The following is a 17666-nucleotide window of genomic DNA, read 5'->3' on the forward strand; positions in this document are numbered from 1 at the left end:
TCCTCTGGAGTAATACAGAATGGAGGATGTTTTTATTCTCACAAATGGAAAGTCTCCCTAGTTTTTCCGGGTGACCTTTTATCGGGTGATACAAGATGCAAGTTACCTGTATCTCCTGAAGTTTAGCTTAGTGACCCTTTTGTGTCAGTAGAAATAGCTTATCCTAAGAAGTTAAGTGACTTCAAGTCCCTGGAAACAAGGCTCAGGGAACATGGATTTTCTGTAGTGTGCTGTGGTGAGGTTGGTAACAGCCTGTTCCTGCTCTTGTTCCTGCTCCTGTACCTGTAAACATGGAGCATTTCTGTTATCTGTGGTGGATTTGCCTCAGAACTACAGTCGTATATATTCTACTCCCTTCTTCCATTTTTTTATCTGTAACAGTATTAAATTCTCCAGCCTAATGCAATTATAGTTCACATAATTGGGATTGAAGATCTAAGTTTAAATTTAAAATACAGTTAGTTAAAGAATGTTTTCAATTGCAGTGGATGACAGTAGATAGCAAAACTGTAGCAGAATACTACAACTAAGCAGGATAAATCAGTATATGCCTCAGTATCACTAAAGAATGTATACAGAGCAAAAATGATGCAAAAGTAGTTGTGCAATAGGTTTGAAAGATAAACTAATCACATCTGATTTTATGGTGCTTATTTATTTTAGTATTTAATTATACTGGAAAATAGAAGTGCTTTTACTTGTGTCAGATGATACAGTTTCTCACATGATGTTTTTAACAGCCTGTCCTCCGTTACATGCATCTGTTGTGATTGCTGGCTTAGCTGTTATGGCTATTGCAACTTTGCTTAGTCTGGCTTACGTGTTAATTATGGGTAAGTAACACCAATTATTCTTTATTTTTTTAGCACTTAAATGTTCAGAAGAGCAGTTTTCTCTGTTATACTTCTCAGTGGTAGACCTAGCTTATTTGAACGTAAGGTGCGATTTTGCAATACATAGTTTATAAAATTAATTAAAAATTGTTAATATTGGCTTTGTTTTATAGACGCTATGGAGCATCTTGCATAAAGAAATCTACATGTTATCTTAATAAAATGTCTTCAGATCGACACAGCCAGGTTTCTTCAGTAAGAGTGTTTCAACTGTAGGATGGATGTTGCTGTTTAAGCTCTGTATTTACACAGTTGGCTAGTTGAAGCAAAAGAATTTCAAAGTTTCTGTAGAGTGAGTTATGTGGTAATGCAGACAAAAGCTTATCAGAATATGAATTTAAAGAAGCAAGATCTGACTCGTGATTTCCACCAGTTAGAGGTAGGTTAAAATAAGAGCGATTTGAATGCACAGCTTTAATTTTAGTGAATCCTATTTTTGCTTATGTTTAATTTTAAAAGCTAGGCTCAAAGAATACCAATGCTTAGTGTCAGAAGCTGGTCTGTACACCAGATCTCAAAAAGATGAGATATTTAAACGGATGAAAGTCAATCAGGCCTGCTAAATAAGCAAAAACTACAGCTGTGTGATTGGAATGTGGTGCAAACATCTCTAAGCTGGCACACCACAGAATAACGTTAAGTGGATTTTTCAGCTTGAATCTGAGAGTGGAGTGACTTTTATTCCTAGATGTGCATGAAGGCTCTTCAAACAGCCTTTTAGTTTGGATGCAGAACCATGCAGCTGAGGATATGTTGCTTCCAGATTCAAGCTGGTGCTTAATACAGTGAGCATAATCCATAGTGTGGACTGAACTATATAGCCTCCATGTGCATGCTATGTGTGGCCATGGTCAGAAGTAATAGACCCTGAGAGAGGAATGATTTTTATTAAAGAAGAAATTAAGACAGAATGCCTAATATTTGATATCTGAGATAGATGAAGACAAGTAAAAAATGTGACGGAGATTCAGCAGGCCTTTTAACAACAATAAAAGTAATTTTTATTGACTTTGGACTACTTGTATACATGGCTTTGATGCTGTGTGCTAATGGTCTGCAAAAATATTGCATTTCTAGCTTGATTATGCTGGCTGATTAAGTCCAATGTGACCGTTGGGGTAGATTCCAGCACACCAAAACAAGCACAAAGAGTAGTGTGTAGCCTAATTCATTTTTAGAGCTGAATGCATGAGTGAGACGATTCATAGACTGTACGTGATAAGATTATTCAGTTCCTAAACAGAGGAATGCTTAGAGGCTTTAAGAATTTGCAGATCATCATCTTGAGGAGCTTTGCAGAGGGGAAGCTTCCATTTTGTGTGTTGTTACTCCATTCCAAGTTTTATCAGTAGATATTCAGTTGATCATGACATTTGTTCATTTGCCTGGTCATGTTTTTTGTACTTATTTTAGGTTCCAGAATGAAAGATCATCCTCGTCCAGGGGTAAGCCTAAAATTAATAAATTTGGGGTGACTAGATGGCTCAGGGAATTGTAGTGAGATACTGAACCTTTCTTCACTAGTTCGAATTCAGACCAGGTTGGTAGCAAGCAAAGTTCTGGCTGTGTAACAGATGTCTACTGTTGAGTGAGTTGGTGGTCTTCATTGTCCCTCTTGAGTGTGGAGTCTCAGACTGTCACAAAAAGGTGGTGGATGTGAAGGGAAGTTTGATGTTCTTTTACAATGCACTCTTTTGCGTGAATTTATAAAGACCTTTTGCTCACCTTAATAAAAATGCTTTTTCATGAAGGTGAGTGGGGAATAGCATTGAATTTTTTTGTCTAGGTGCCTTGTAGTAACAAAGACTTAAGTTTTTTTTTTCCCTGTGGTCTTTTATGCAAGAACCCTTTAATATGCTCTTGAATTCCCAGCTATATGGGTGCTAGAGCCTCGGATCGTTTTTGTTTTCTTATTTTCCTATAACGCCCTTTAATTAGATGCAACCGTCTGAAGGCAGAGTATGTCTGTCTTTAGGTCACACAGAACAAATGGAAAAGCACTTTGTTTTTTCTTAAGGATGGCTTTTCAATCAGTGGTGTTGCATTCTAGAGTAATCATTCCTAAAACAGTAATTTTGATAGACTTACACAGTGCTTCCTGGTGATCAGACTTACGCAGTCCTTCCTAGTGATCCATGAATGTGAACTGCCTAATTTCTGGAGTTTTGTAGAAGCAAGCAGAGAGGCACAACTGCGAAATACCAGTAAAAGTCTTCTTTTAGTAGGGGAGTGTGGCAAATAATACTAAGTCATCCCATTTCGTGGCTGGCAAGAAAACATTTAAGACACGTTTCCAGGTCTCCGCTTCAGTCTGCAGCCTGAGACCCAGCTGCTGAAGAAAGGTTTCTAAGAGTGGGGCAGGAGAGATGACTACAGTTAGGACAACAGATATATTTTTTCATTATTATTATTTTCCTTTGCTTTTTCTCATCCGTTTTCAGTGTAAGGAATAGTGTTTCAGAGGATTGGTCCCCTACGTATGGAATGAATATAAGTGCATGGAGTTTTAAAAACAAACAAAAACTAGAAAAGGAAAAAGTTCGTTATGTTACAGAAATGAGCAGAGAAGTGTGTTAGAGTAATGTTTCTTTCGAAGCACAATCTTGCCTTTTTCAAAAATGAGCATGTTAACTTGTAGAATGGAAGCAAACGGGGCAAGAGGAGATTTTTTTTTTTTTAAAACGTAGTTTTGGGTTGTAAATAAGCTTTGATGTAGAAGCCAACATGCTAAATAACATCCTTTGTGGAACTGTTCTCTTTAGAGCTGTTCTCTTCACAAGGTGGTTTTGCAGCGCACTGACAGTTTGGCAAATAAAGAAATAGCCACAGCTGTGTAGTATTGAACACCAGGTTACTCTCTGAATTTTAATCAGGAGTGAAATTAAAAGAAATTTTTAAAACTTAGAGATCATTGGAAATCTCAGCCGATAAAAATATGGTGTTTGCAGCTGCAGTTAGTGGAGGGTCAGATAACAGGAATTCAGGTGATGAAGATTTGTGCCCATGAGCTTATGGAAGTTATGGAAAGATCTAGTGGAAATTAAAGTGTGTTAAAATGTTGCTCATTTCCATCAAGGGCTCTTCAGCTTATATTAGTGTATTTTGAGGCAATAAATAAGCTTGATGTAATTTTGAAGATACACTTCAATTCTGTGTAATCTAAAGACTGTGGAAAACTTGATATCGGTGAAGTGCTTAATTTTGACACTGGGCCACACTTGCAAAGTGACGCTTGATATTTTCTTGAGTCTGAGTGAAAAAAGGCGCATATTTTGAAATCTGCCATCTTAACCAATTACTGATAATTTTTTTTTAAACATTTTTGTAGATTGTGTGTGTTGTTTCTGATGATTGTCTACCAGACTAAATGCACAACTGTGGTGTATTTCCTTTTGGGGGAGATTACACTTGATTGCTTGGCAACTATTTTTTTTTTTTCATGTCATGCTTCTTTATTACTAACCATTGATTAATTCACAGAAATAATCAGATTTTAGAGCTTGAAAGTAGTATCTGCATGCCTTTTGCTGCCACCTAGAGGTATTTTGTCTGAGGAAAAATTTACAGCAGGGAAGAATAATTTGGGCAATGCAGTTATTGATGGATTCATGTATTTTTTTTCAGTACTCTTCAATAATTTTATTAACGTTCAGCTTTCTTCATTTTTGTAGAATCACTACTTACTGTATATGTCAATTAGAGTAATTTAACTGTGGCGAGCCAAAAGTAAACATGAAGACTTTTTATACATATATATATTTTTAAATGTTTTGCAGAAAGCTGTAGAAGAACCACTAAATGGTAGGTGATATTCAAGGCTTATCTTCTAATTAAGAGATTAATTATGGAAAAAGGTGAAAAATAATTGTAGTTCTTGACGCAACAGCACTGAAATGGCAGATCGGTATGTCACTTTATGTGGCTCTGAGTCAGTAAGAGTTTGATCTCCTGGTGAAATTATGCCTGCAGCTTCAAACCCCCTTTCTATGCTACTGTGCTTGCTAGCCAGTGGCATTATTTCACTGTTCTAGGACAAATCTAATATCCCAGGGTATTATATCCTTATATTTCTTGCTTTGCAGAAAGAAAAAGAGAAAAAGAGGGGACAGGTCTTGAAAGTTATTGTTAATTCTTCTTCATGACCATTTATCTTGGTGGAATACTTACGATTGTAGCAAAATCTGTCCTTGTCACTCTGATCTTTTGCTATTTCTTTGGGTTGGGGAAACTCTGCTGTGCTGTTGGGATACTTTCATAGTGCTTAAGATGGGGGAAATTTTCAGTGAGAATGGGATGAGACTGATTTTTTTCTGTTTTCTTTTCTTTGTTTTGCTGTTCTGGTTACTAATTGGCATGCTGGAGTAGTAGCAAGTTTTAACCTAAATTTTAGAATTAATCTGAATAGTAATTATGAAGCATTTCTTGCTCTTTGGCACATTACTAATCCATTTGTTTGGCTTTTAAAGATGCAAAAGGAGTGATGTTAGAATGATGGTAAGTCCAAATATATCTCCAAATATTTATTTCAATAAACATATATTTGGGGATTTTGGTGTTTAGAGTTACTCAGTGCTAGTCTGATCAAACCTGGAGGACAGGTTTAATTGTAGGTGCTGTTCTTATTCAAATAAAGTTTCATTGAAAAGATGAATATATTTTCTCTATCATACATGGGGGTAGAATGTGTATTTCTAAACAGTGAAGAGGATAAGTCAGTGAAGGAGAACTACTACGTAGTGTGCTCCGGATAAAATGTGGAAAGTCAAATAGTTTGTGTGCTTTGTTTATGCTTATATAGTATTTAAGGTGCATGGAGTGTTGCCTTGGCAGTGGCTTGTTGTCTTTGTTTTTAGAGGTTTCTTCTTGTTGTCGATACAACTAAGCCTCCTCTATGTGTTTAATTAGTGATCTCCCATGGAAGTTCACGGAAAAGTGGGTTAAAAGTAGACTTTCCTTCCCTGCCCTCCTTTAGATGTTAAATTGTCTTGGTTTTGATAAGTTGTTTGTATGCCAATCGGATTTCACTCAATTTATTATTTTTCTGAGTCAGATGGTAGTCTTTAAAAATGAACACAACTGAAACAGTTTCACACAATAAAATTGAGAACTGCTTGAATAATTTAAACTTATTTTTGGCAAACCTGAATTTTAAACTTTGAGATCTAAAGGGCACTGTGGCTTCTGCCCGTTGGTTATGCTTGATGTTTAAAGATCTACCATATATGGCAAACATAGATGCGTGTTGCAGTATCTTGGCCTAACTTAAGATTTCTTCTGATTTTATGTGTCTTCAGTGTTGGGATTAGTGTTTTTTGATTTTTGTAATAGCCTACAAGACTGTAACGCCGACTCCATGTAAATAGATTCCTCCTAGTTTATAATAAGCCATGAAGTGAAAAGGACAGTGGTAACTTGGCGTCAAATTCCTAAACTGGTACCTAAAGCAGGTAGTCGTGTTTGTGAAGATTCTTGGTTCCTGTAGTTCATATCCATCAGAAGAGTAACAGTTTGCCTGGCTTAAATTTTAAGCTCTCATTGAAGAGCTTAAATTTAGATTAGATGCTCAGAGATGAAAAGGGAACCAGTCTTCTATTGATTCTTTTCTGTTCAGAAGCTGTACTTCCTTTACATGGAGGTAGGATAGAAGAGCACTTGTTGATGCTCTTGGTACTTCTGTTTCTTCCTAGAACTTGAGGAAGCTTGTCATGAGGTGTCACTCAACCTTCAAGCCTAGTACTCATACATCAAATTAGCAAGATTTTACTGGTCAGGACAAAGAATAAAATGACTCTAAATCTGTTAATTTACTTGAAATATTTTCATATCATGCCACTTCTAGGAGGTATGAATCGACAATGTGGTAATAAATGAAGTTCTAGTTAGTCCTGATCAGGAAAAAAGTATATCGGCTGATTTAAAAAAAGGGCTTCCTTACAAATACAATGTACTGCTAGGTTACTTACGACTACTGTGTGATTCATCCAAATACACCATAGGATTATTTTCTAAACCAATAGAAATACAAGCACTTTTGCAGTATGAAGGACAACTGTGTTGGTGCCTTCTAAATGCATTGTTAAAATGTATGCTACTTAGTATAATCTGAAATAGGAGGGATGGAATGTAGGCTATGCTTCAGAAGTGACTCTTGTTCCTCAGGGCATCTGTTGATGATCAAGAAATAGATATTTGTCATTCTGTTGCATTCAAAAGTGACCAGAAGGGAGATAAGGATGGGATCAGTAAGGTTACTACATACTGCTGAAGAACAAGGCAGATTTTTGCTTGGAGATTCAATTTTACATAAGTTCACTGTTTCTTCTTGGGTCTCATTTAGGCTTATAAAAAACCAGCCTCCTCTGTTAGTGCTGAGGTAGAGCTTCCAGAAACACTGAAATTGCTGATTATCCATTCCATTTTGAATTTTATGGTAGAGTTAGTCTGCTTTTTCTGCCTTTAAAGATGATTCCTAAAAATAACAGGTGATACAGATCGAAGGCAAGGGTTCTGACATGCAAAGCAGGAGGCAGGAACCTTTTGAGCTCTTTCTGTTTGCTCTGTGCCTAAATACACACTGAAGGAGCGAGTCAGATGCTGAAGCATGCTATCTTAAAAAAATGGCGTGTGAAGGTGTGCCAGCATTAGGAGTAAAGACAGGACAGGCCAGACAGCTGAGGCTGGGAGCCACTACGGCTTATTCCAGTTAATAAGTTGGAGCTCTAAGGCAATGTCTGCTTTTCTGTTATGGAGAAGCTGAAACAGCTCTTGCTGTGAGTATTGCTCTTTTCCATTATCTGAGTGCTAAGCATGCTTTCAGACTTTGAAATGAAAAGTCATTTTTATAAGCTGTAAATTGAGTAGGCAGCAGAAAGTGTTGCTGCTCTTCCCAAACAATCTTCTTCTTTTTTAATTCCCAGAACTGACGAGCTATGTGATACATGAAAAGTACACCGTTGTTGATACACCGTGGCCTTGAAGATGCACTACTCAAAGAGAAGAAATTCAGGAAATAGTTGTTTTGCATGTGTGGCAAAAGTGCTTTTGATATAAATGATGTAATTTTATAGTCACACCAGCTGCAGCGAGGAACATGTGTGTTTGCCCACGTGTGATCTTTATTTTCTTTTGTTATGGTATATATGGTCTGGTTGAGGGTGAGAATATAAAAAGCACTGTTTGCCCACTACAGGAATCTCCCTGTAGCAATCCTTAGTGGTATTATTTTCAAAAACTATCATTAGTCTCTGCTTTGATAATGGGCCTGCTTACCCCAAAGATTGCAATACCATCTAGGCTATTGTTTTCTTTATTTGTGTGCATGGGCAAAGTATGGTCTTATGTCTGTGATACATGCAGGAAGTAGAGATTGTACGATACATCTTTTCTGACATTCATCAAAACTTTATTAAAAAAAATAAATAAAATGCTTATACACACAGTTGCGTAAGTACAAAGTTTACTCCCAGCTCTCCTTAAGTTATTAACTGAGTTCTCCTAATTCCATGGAACAGTAGCATTCCTTTCTATGGGCAGTAGTCATATATGCTCTGGTGGCCGATATTTTAGTCCAGTGAGAGAGCTCTCCATGTCTCTTCTGTATTCCTCGATGAGAAACTGCTCAGCTGTTGGAGCCTAATTCAGCACTGGAATTATGGAGCGCAGCAACTTGTAATTTTCATGCTGAACGTGATTCTTCGCTGTGTTTATGTTGTGCAGTATGTGGTATTGGAAGCAATTTCAGATTTTTTTTTAACTCAGTGAATTTGTAAAACTCACAAATGCTTCACAAAAATAGGAGTTGTCCTGTTTAGTGTATTTTTGACAGTTTTAAAATCTTTTCTTGAATGGACAAAGGAGATATTTAATTTCTGACCCAAGTTTGTGATGCTGCCGTTATGTCACAAATACATAAAATAGTAAGGAGGAGGAGCTGATGAGAAGTGATGAGTCTCAGTTTGTGTATATATAAGTGTTACAGTTAAAAATCAGTTTTCTAGGACTTGCACATTCCATGAGGTTTTACAACTGTTTTGAGAGTTGTTCCAATGTAGTTATCTTCTCTTGGACTTCATGTGTACTTTGTAGAAATGTTGACACTGCTTCCTGTTGGTACTAAGGTAATTTATTTCAAAGGCACACATGGTTTTTTCTTTCTAACAATTTAAAACTTTGTTGGGAAAGCTGTTTCTAAAGAGCAGTGTAATAAAATCCGTATTTTTCAAGATTGTGAGTAATCTGGTGTGTCTCAGAGTTGGATTTCACAAACTAAAGTTCATATCCATGTTGTGGGTACATGTTGCAGAGACTCAGGTCTCTGCATGTTGGGGTGCAAGTCTCAATGCAGACACCTTTCTTCAAGAATTCAACAAAATAGTGTTGAGGGATCTGCTTTTACAATACTTACTGTCATAAACAATCCTCTTGCTAGGGCTGCAGGACTGAACTGCTTAGAGCCCTCACTAAAATCAGTAGAACCAGCCACAGTGAAGAGGGTTATTTGTGTGATAACATTTAAGAAGCACATACAGTTTACATTTACTTTCATAGCTTAAAGTTTGTCAATGGAGGTGTTCGTATAATTAAACTCCTATATATAAATCTTCTGGTACAAGTTTTTCCATAATCACAGCCGTCAGTACCTAAAGGTGAGAGACTACTCTCCATCAACAGTTCAGTGTAAGAATTTACCTGATTAGGTACTCCGCAGAGCTCCCTGTTTACAACTAGTGATTCCCTCTGGCAAGTTGACAGTTGAGCAGTTAAGGAATAAAAAACAAACCAACTGGAACTCTGTTGAGGTATTCTGCCTTATAAAAAACAATATGTGTAATAGCTTTGTGTTAGATTTATAAAGCAAACTGCAGTAGAACCAGTTTGTGTCACTGGGATGAGGCCAAGCTGTTACTCGGTGTTGCTGAAACCCGAGGAGCTCAGCGGCCATGTATAGGCTGCAGAATCAATTGCCCCAGAAATATGAGAAACCAACTATCCTGTTGTGTAAAGGGCAGTGCTCTGGATTTCTTGTGAGTAAAAATTTAAAAGTGAGAGTTTAAAAAGACATTGATACACCCAATCGTTGATATTTATTCCCATCAGTAATTTAAAACCAAAGTTGTTCATAACTGTGTGCTTCCGTTTGTGTGTATGTATGTGTGTATATATAAATATATAGACATTTTAAATATCTAGATCTATAGTCTCTACCCAAGAAAATGTTTTTATTTATGAAACATGAAACAACTTTGTAAATATTGTGCTAATATACTTATAAAATAAAGTCATTTTAAGTTGTTCTTGAGAGAGATTTTCTTGTTGCTATCACATTAAACTTTTATAACTGCTTCCATAATTCATAGTCATGGCTGCTCTTCTCCCTACCTGTACACCTCTGCTTCCCCCAGGTTACTTAATAGATATACAAGAATGTTCTCAGTGCTGCTCGGGCTGTTGCATATGGTTTTGGTTGTGAGGTTTTGGTGTTTTCTCCTTAAAAAGGTCATCCAGTTGGGAAGAGTATGTGGGTTGCTCTCTAACAACTTGAATCGGGCTGACCAACTTCAGCCATTAAATGTCACCCAAATATGCTGTGGGAGGAAATATATGCTGAGGAAGAACAAGTTACACTTTTAGTGTAACTAAAAACATGGTGGAGCAGTGCATGCTTCTAGTCAGTCTTTGCAGTGCTGAAATGATGTATCTGTGAGGAGAGGATTTCTTGTGTTACTGCTAAAGCAGAGCTGCCTAAGTTCCCGATTTTCTGAAGTTGTGTTTGATGTTTGTTTCAGAGTGGAGAAATGAGAGAAGGCTGCAAATCCTGTCTGGATGGAAGTGCTTCCATGTGCACATCCCCTTCTGTGTAGCTGAGCTTATAGGGACGCTTAAAGTTATTAGCAGTTCCCTGATTGTTCAGGATGATTTGAACCAGGTCCGTTATTTCAAGGTCTCTTCCGCAGTCTTGGGATTTTCCCTACGGCACACTTTCCTCTCTAAGGGAGCCGTGAGCCGCAGTTTGAGCAATGAAATTTAAAAGCTTTAGAATTTTGCTGTGCAGGGACCTACCTGCAACCACTATGTGAACTTCTGAGGGTAAACTGTAAGCTCAGAGTGCTCCTGGTCCTAAAGCTCAGGAAAACTGCATGCTTGAACCTTGGGCTGAGAAATGCAGTGGTTATTAAATGTAAGTGGTTAGAGAATATCTTAATACAGTCATATAATACTTATAATTCAGACTGTTCCAGTCAGGTAAACCAGGAAAATCAACCAAACCTAACCATCCAGTCCAGAGTCCTTCTGAAAGGGCTCCAGTGCTTTAGCAGAGCACCATAATTGAACATTTACTGCTGTAGTTACCTGGCTAATAGCAAAAGTGGACATCCTCCAATTCCTCCCATTTAACAGGATTATTTTTATTATGGTTTTTTTTTGTTTTGGTTTGGTTTTTTTTTCTCCAGTAAATAACTCTTTTGTGCTTAGTGCTCTTTACCTTTGTCATAGATATGACTGGCACAATCTTGGTTTCAAACACATCTTGCTTCAAAACTTTCATTTTGGCAAGAGGACTGTTTCTCTTGCTAAGTGTTAGTGTTTTTTTTTTTTGCCTACTGTGCGTGCTTCTGAGATCTGATGCGGGTACATCATGACCTGGTAGATGTGCTCCAAACTCCACACAAGGCGCTTGCAGTGGCCTGCATGTGATCACTGAGGGCTGGCTTTCCCAGGCCACCCCTTGCAGCTGGGCTACGATATATGGGGAAGGAGCAGTTACAAAGTACAAGAATAGGGTAGAACCAGGCTATATTTCAGTGGATTGATGAATTGGAAAGAAAATTTAGTATGCAAATATAAATAACATGAAGACATGGATCATCTGTTTTGGGGGAGGAGAACTGCAGTGTTGAAACAAGTTTTGGTTTCCTTCTGTTCTGCCTGCTTGCTTGTTTTTAAAGACTACAGAAGAAGCTTTTGAAGTTACTGGGCTGGAGAGTGAGTGCAATGAAGGGGGAGAGAGACTATCATGAATACACATTTGGTGGGAGAAGTATTTCAAACAGCTTAGGAATTGCGGATTTGCTGGAAGAGTGTGAACAATTTCTCGAACTTGACTTTAATAGTGGTACTTTTGGACCCTTCAGGAGTTCTGGGTTCTGTATGTGACCAACCAGCGGACCAGGTAGAGGTACCTGGGGACATGCAGTTGTCACCTGAAGTCTGCCTGCTACCCCCACACCTCAGTGATGTCCCTTGGGCATAGTAACTAACTGGTGCAGAGTATTGTCTGGCATGCCATCAACTTGAATTAGAAACTGTTTGAAGTACTGAGTTTTACTTGTTGTGCACAATTTTTGTACTTTCAGATAATGAAAGATTTTGAAACTGATTGCTTAAACTAGTTAGTAGGGTTTTATTTCACATTTCTTTTAAGAATACACAATAGGTAGGTATGGGTTAAACTTGGGAGTGGTTATGAAACCTGTGGAAAAATGAAGGATGGCAACATTTCTCAGAATTTCTACCTCAGGGCCAACTTGATGGTAGTGTTATTTGGTTACATTTGCTTAACTTTTCTTTTTTTCTACCACACATGCAGCAGGAATTGCTCTCAGAGCAAGAGCATTTGATTGTATTTTGAGTGTTGGGGTTTTGGTTTTTGTTTGTTTTCCTGTGTAATAAGGCAGTATTCTTTAATAAACTAGGAATATGCAAAAAAAAAAGTAGAAATTCACTCTGCTGTTGATATGAATGTTCATCCAAGCACAAACAATGAAAAGTTCAAAGACAACTCTGAGGAGAATAGAGATCTTTGAGGTCTATTCATTACAATTTCGTCTAAGTTTGAGCATAACCAGTCAAGATAGAGTTTCACTGAAGCAAAAGGCGATTTAGACATCTCTTACTAGCTGAGCTCTGTGGAAAAGACAGGATTCATCATGTTAAACGTGAATTGAAAGTAAAGGTGCTTTGTGGTGCACAGACCTCTGAAGGCACTGAGGCATCAGGCTGGGTAAAATTTTGAAGCTTTGATTCAAGGAACACAGAATTTAAGGATCAATTTGTATCAGTTACAGTGGTATGGAAACAGATGCCACTGTACCCTGCACTGCAGTTATGAAATAGCGAGGTTTTCTGAAACACAATCCGTCTGTAGCTAGAGTTACAGCTAGAAAAGGAAAAGTTGCTTTAAGTACATCAGGCTTTGACAGTGAGGCAGTTTATATTCTAGGAAGTTTTGGCTGGCATGGAAACAGTTAAGGAGGTACAACTGTAGGAACTTAAAATGTCCTTCGTGCTTCCTCCTCCCTTAGCTGGTATGCAGGCAGGAGAAAATAAGGGCTTTTTTTTTGATAGACTGGGAAAGCTCAACAGTACCGTGGTATTGCTGTTTAACGTAACGATGGTCAGAAATTTCGGTAAAAAAGGTTGAGGAGAAGGGCAATTACTTTTTCTCTACAGTACTGTTACCTGCCTTTTTGCCTGCTACTGCAGCCACTGGATAACTTCATTGCAGCAGAATACTGGGCAGGGGCGCTGGGCCGCTGCTGCCGCCTTCCTCCTGGTAAACCCCCCTGGTGTCTCCTCCACTGCATCCACAGTGGCAGCATGGCTGGTCCTCTCTTAGGCTGTGGGGGACAGGGGGACATGCAGCTCATCCTCTCCTACCTGACTGCCTGCAAGAGGTGGGGAAGGGATCCCCAGCCTAGTTGTGAGGGTGAGTAGGGATGGATGTACACTAGAGTCATTTTGTGTGAAGCAGGGTGCAAGATTTGCCTCGTACATGTGCCACCTTACCAGCCTTACAGCTGTGTTAAATAAAAGTGCGTGGATACTAATGTAGCCCTGTTAAGTTGTCTTCTACGCTACCTTTTTTCCCCTTATACCAGCTCACCAGTTAATCATATACACTGAATAGTAATGGGCAATAAAAGAAGCAGCAAATGATTCTGGACCATGAGACTGCTTTTGGCATTTGCAATGACAGTACACCAGAGCACCAAAGCAGAAACGGTTTTAAATGTACTACTGAGTGTGAAATGAAACTGGTTACAGCATTAGTAGTGCTGTATGGTTAATGTATGAAAGGATATGTCATAACTGTGCCAGTCACAGTGAAGGAGATGGAGGAGAAGGTGGTTCCCATCCCCCCCCAGCCAGCTAAATGAACTACAAGTATTAGTTTGGTGCAAAAATAATTGCCATCAACTTCAAAGCAGTAGATCTCAGCTTAGAATAAAATTTATTAATTGAAATAAGAACCATTAGAATCTATGAATTTTTTGCCAACAAGAAAAAAGTATCTCTATTCTGGTAGCATAGAATTCTAGAGCCTTAGAACTGATGAAGGCATTCTTTGAAGGCGTTTGGAGCTACTGCTTAGTTGTGGAAAACCTTCTGTTGCAGGAAGTTGTCAAGATGCTTGAAAATGTGGTGATCAGTGGGAGAGAGGTCTGGTGAGTAAACCAGGTGAGGTAGGCTTGGTAGCCCAGTTTGCACGACTTCTGCAGTCATTTGTGAGACATATGATTGGGTGCTGCTGTGAAGAATAATTTGGCCTTTGTGATCAGCCAGTGTTGGATGTAAATGTTGCAGTTCTTGGTGCATTTTGTTGCTTTCCTGGCAATACTTCTCTGCTCTGATGGTTTTGCCAGGATTCAAGAATTGGTACTCCACTTGCCAACCACCAAACAGGGACCATAACCACCTTCTTTTGGTGCAGCTTCATTCTGGGGAAGCGTTTTGGTGCTTCACTTCAGTGCAGTCACTGTGTGGAAAGCTGTTGGTTGTCATATAGAATCCATTTTCCCTCACATCTCACCAGGTGATCAAAAAATGGATTGGTTTTGTTGTGCAAAAGAAGTCCAGAGCAGACTTTGTCATGGCCATTTTCAACCTCAGTTGGTTGTTGTCTATCACAGAAGGACCCTCCTCATCTTCAGTGCTCTCATTTCCATTATGCAATTTTTGAAACCAATGTTGAGATGTACATCTGTTGACGGTCCCCTGGCCAAATGCTCCGTTGATGTTGCTAGCAGTTTCTGCTGCTGTGTGTCCTCTTTTGTAGTCGTACAACAAAATAACTCGAATTTGTTTTTTTCCCCTTTCATTTGACAGTGTAATATAAAAAAGAATGAACAGTGAAAATTAAACAATTACCATAAGTAAGTAGATTGAATTCCATGCTTTAAATTGGTACACCACATGAGCACAGTTAAATAAAAGTTTAATACAAAATAAGCATCACAGTTAACAAAAAAAAGGTAATTATTTTTGCATCAACTTAATGTTTCCTTGGAGACAGCATGAACTTCTGACAGGCTCTGCAGGTGAATTAATAAGTTGGTGTGTGTCGCAGAGCCAGGATGTGAAAGATGCTAAAGCAAAACAAGTAGCAGAGGAGAAAAGCCCCATGCCAAAAGGTACAGGACATTACTCCTTTATAAACCAACAGTCCAAAAAAAAACCTCTTTACCATGTGCACTTGTTGAGGGACTGCTCCATGCCTGAACCTATTCCAAATCTAGATTGCAGTCCCAGGCTGGGAAACCTCAGCAAAATAACCTCCTTGATACCTAGCAGGTATCAAGTACCTAGTACTCTGCCAGGCTGAAATCCATCCCTACGTGAGCAGCAAAGAGAAAGTGCTTGGAGCTCATGAGGCTTTAAAAAAAGAGCAGAGACTGGGAAATGGGAGGAGGTGGGCTTGCATGTTCAGTTGCATGTTTTCCATGTTGAGCTGGTTGTGAGGTTTGGGGGGTGCGTGGCGGTGTGGCATCAGCATGAAGCAGCTCTAATTGGTAGTAGAGTTTACCAAAAGGTGGACTAGGCATTCCCTTGCCTTTAGCACGGCACTGTGGTGCTCCAACACCTTTAACTTCCTTGGCCGTGCTCCAGCAGGGCTTTTGGGCCCCTTTGGTGGGTGATAGAAACCTGCATCTTACTTTGAGGCCTATCCCTGTTGTTTGCCATCACCAGCTCAGCTCAAGCTGATTTTCGCCTTACTGGAGAGGAGGAGTGAGACCTGTCATTTCATTCCAAAGCATCCCAGCATTTTGGAGTTGCGGCTCTGTATAAATTTCTTCATTTGAAAAGTGTGTGTCCCCTGCCTAGCTGCCTTCCCTGGAAGTGACACAGCAAGAGAGATTCAGCCCAGCACAAGGCTTGCACTTCACTCAAATCTCACAGCACCAGGAAAATGTTAAGCCTAAAGGCCAAAAGGGAAGCATCAAAACTGCAGTCTCAGAAAGCATTGCCCTAGGAAGTTGTTTGTACCAGTCTGAAGACCTGGGAACCTTTTGCTGAAATCTTTCCTGATCTCAAGATGTACAGTTTCTTCCAGGACCTTGTATGCATTCTGGTTTGATGAGGTCTGAATGATCTACACCAAGAAAAACAAGAGAAAGGGAGCTATTTTCTGGATTTTTAGGTAACTTTAGCAAACGGGTCAATCTGCAGCTGAATTTTATTTTTAATAAAGGGAAAGTACATGCATGTAGTTGTAAGCATGTATTTTAGCATACTAATGTATACTAAACATGGTGCTCCTACAGATCTGAAAAGGAACCCAGTAAAAGAGTAGCTTTGCCCGTACAAGGGTTTTAAAAGCAGTTTGTGTAGGCGACAGTCATGTTTCATTGGAGTCTGAGTATCTCTAGGTGCTGAAGTTCCCTCAAAGAAGAACTGATGACATTTAAAAGTACTTGAGGTCTGCATGTTTCTGTAGCTGGATGTCTGGAGACAACACCAGCCACTGAGATGATCTCTTACCAGCCAGATTGCTAAAGGTGTTCTGATGACCTCAAAGAAAGCAAAACACATTTTTGCCAGCAGAGGACTAAAGAGCAAGGATGAGTGCTCTCACTGGAGTGGCGCAAGGCGAGGGTGGAGTGAGCAGAGCTGCACTTCCATCACCTTATTCACAGTGATTTTCTCTTCACACCTGCCACAACAGTGAATTTAGAGAAGTGAAATGGTGGACTACCTAATGCAGTAAGCCATGGGCTTTTTAACCACAGCACTAATAATCTACCTTTTTCATAGTACCGGGTTATGCTTCCCATGGTCTGATTGTACCAAAGTGACCTTCTTTTAACTCTAGTGTGTAATCAGGTCACCCAAAACATTAACAAGAGCAGTGGGAGAGGTAAGGGGAAGAGACAGCTATTTTGATGGTGCTGCCACTGTATCACGGAGATGGTAAGAGATAAGCACTCATTTCCAGGCTTCTTGGTCTGGAAACCCAAAGTCACAGAGTGCTTCAATAACTGTGCCATGCAAACACCACCCCCCCACCCCACCCATTTTCTAGAAGAGGCAATTCCTCTTCCCATTACTACAGAATTACAGAGATTTCCCTGTGTGCTAGCCTAAAATAGCTTAAGTGGGTGTGCTTTCCCCACTCCCTCGAGCCCATGCATGTTCTTGTGAGCCTCCAAAGGGTGGCTGGTGGATCAGGCTCCCATTGAAGAATTTGCCCCATCACTTTTAACCCTCACCCAGAGCAGCTGCTGCTGTAGCCCTCAGGTCGCCGTAGTCTGCAGATGCGGCAAACTCTGCTGGCATGGACCTACTCCCCATTATTCTGCGAAGCTGGCTGGATTCTGTGAGGTGCAGCCTCTGAAATACTGGTTAAAGCATCTCAGACTCCTACAACACAGCACCAGTACCAGGTTTCATTTGCTTTGGGTTTAATAGCAGGCCTTCCTCTTTTGGCACTGCATGACTAAGCTGAAACTGCCCATAAAGAGATTGCCTGTGCCAACAAAAGCAAAAGGTTACTTT

General features: G+C 39.4%; 1 protein-coding gene across 6 annotated transcripts in view; it reads left to right on the forward strand.

Moving 5' to 3' along the window:
* CD47 (CD47 molecule) overlaps positions 1 to 17666 on the forward strand; it is a 38112-nt gene that overhangs the window by 12375 nt on the left and 8071 nt on the right. The window contains exons 7-11 of one of the 6 annotated variants that reach the window (XM_054068755.1): positions 741 to 833; positions 2307 to 2338; positions 4670 to 4694; positions 5360 to 5387; positions 7811 to 9973. In XM_054068755.1, the coding sequence (XP_053924730.1) occupies positions 741 to 833; positions 2307 to 2338; positions 4670 to 4694; positions 5360 to 5385 (176 nt within the window). In that variant the 3' untranslated portion in view covers positions 5386 to 5387; positions 7811 to 9973. Of the gene's footprint in view, positions 1 to 740; positions 834 to 2306; positions 2339 to 4564; positions 4695 to 5359; positions 5388 to 7810; positions 9974 to 17666 lie in introns of those variants that run through there. The other 5 variants (XM_054068749.1, XM_054068773.1, XM_054068777.1 and 2 more) reach the window with 5 other exon arrangements.

The sequence above is a fragment of the Cuculus canorus genome, chromosome 1 (genome assembly GCF_017976375.1).
Source record: "Cuculus canorus isolate bCucCan1 chromosome 1, bCucCan1.pri, whole genome shotgun sequence".
Classification (NCBI taxonomy): domain Eukaryota; kingdom Metazoa; phylum Chordata; class Aves; order Cuculiformes; family Cuculidae; genus Cuculus; species Cuculus canorus.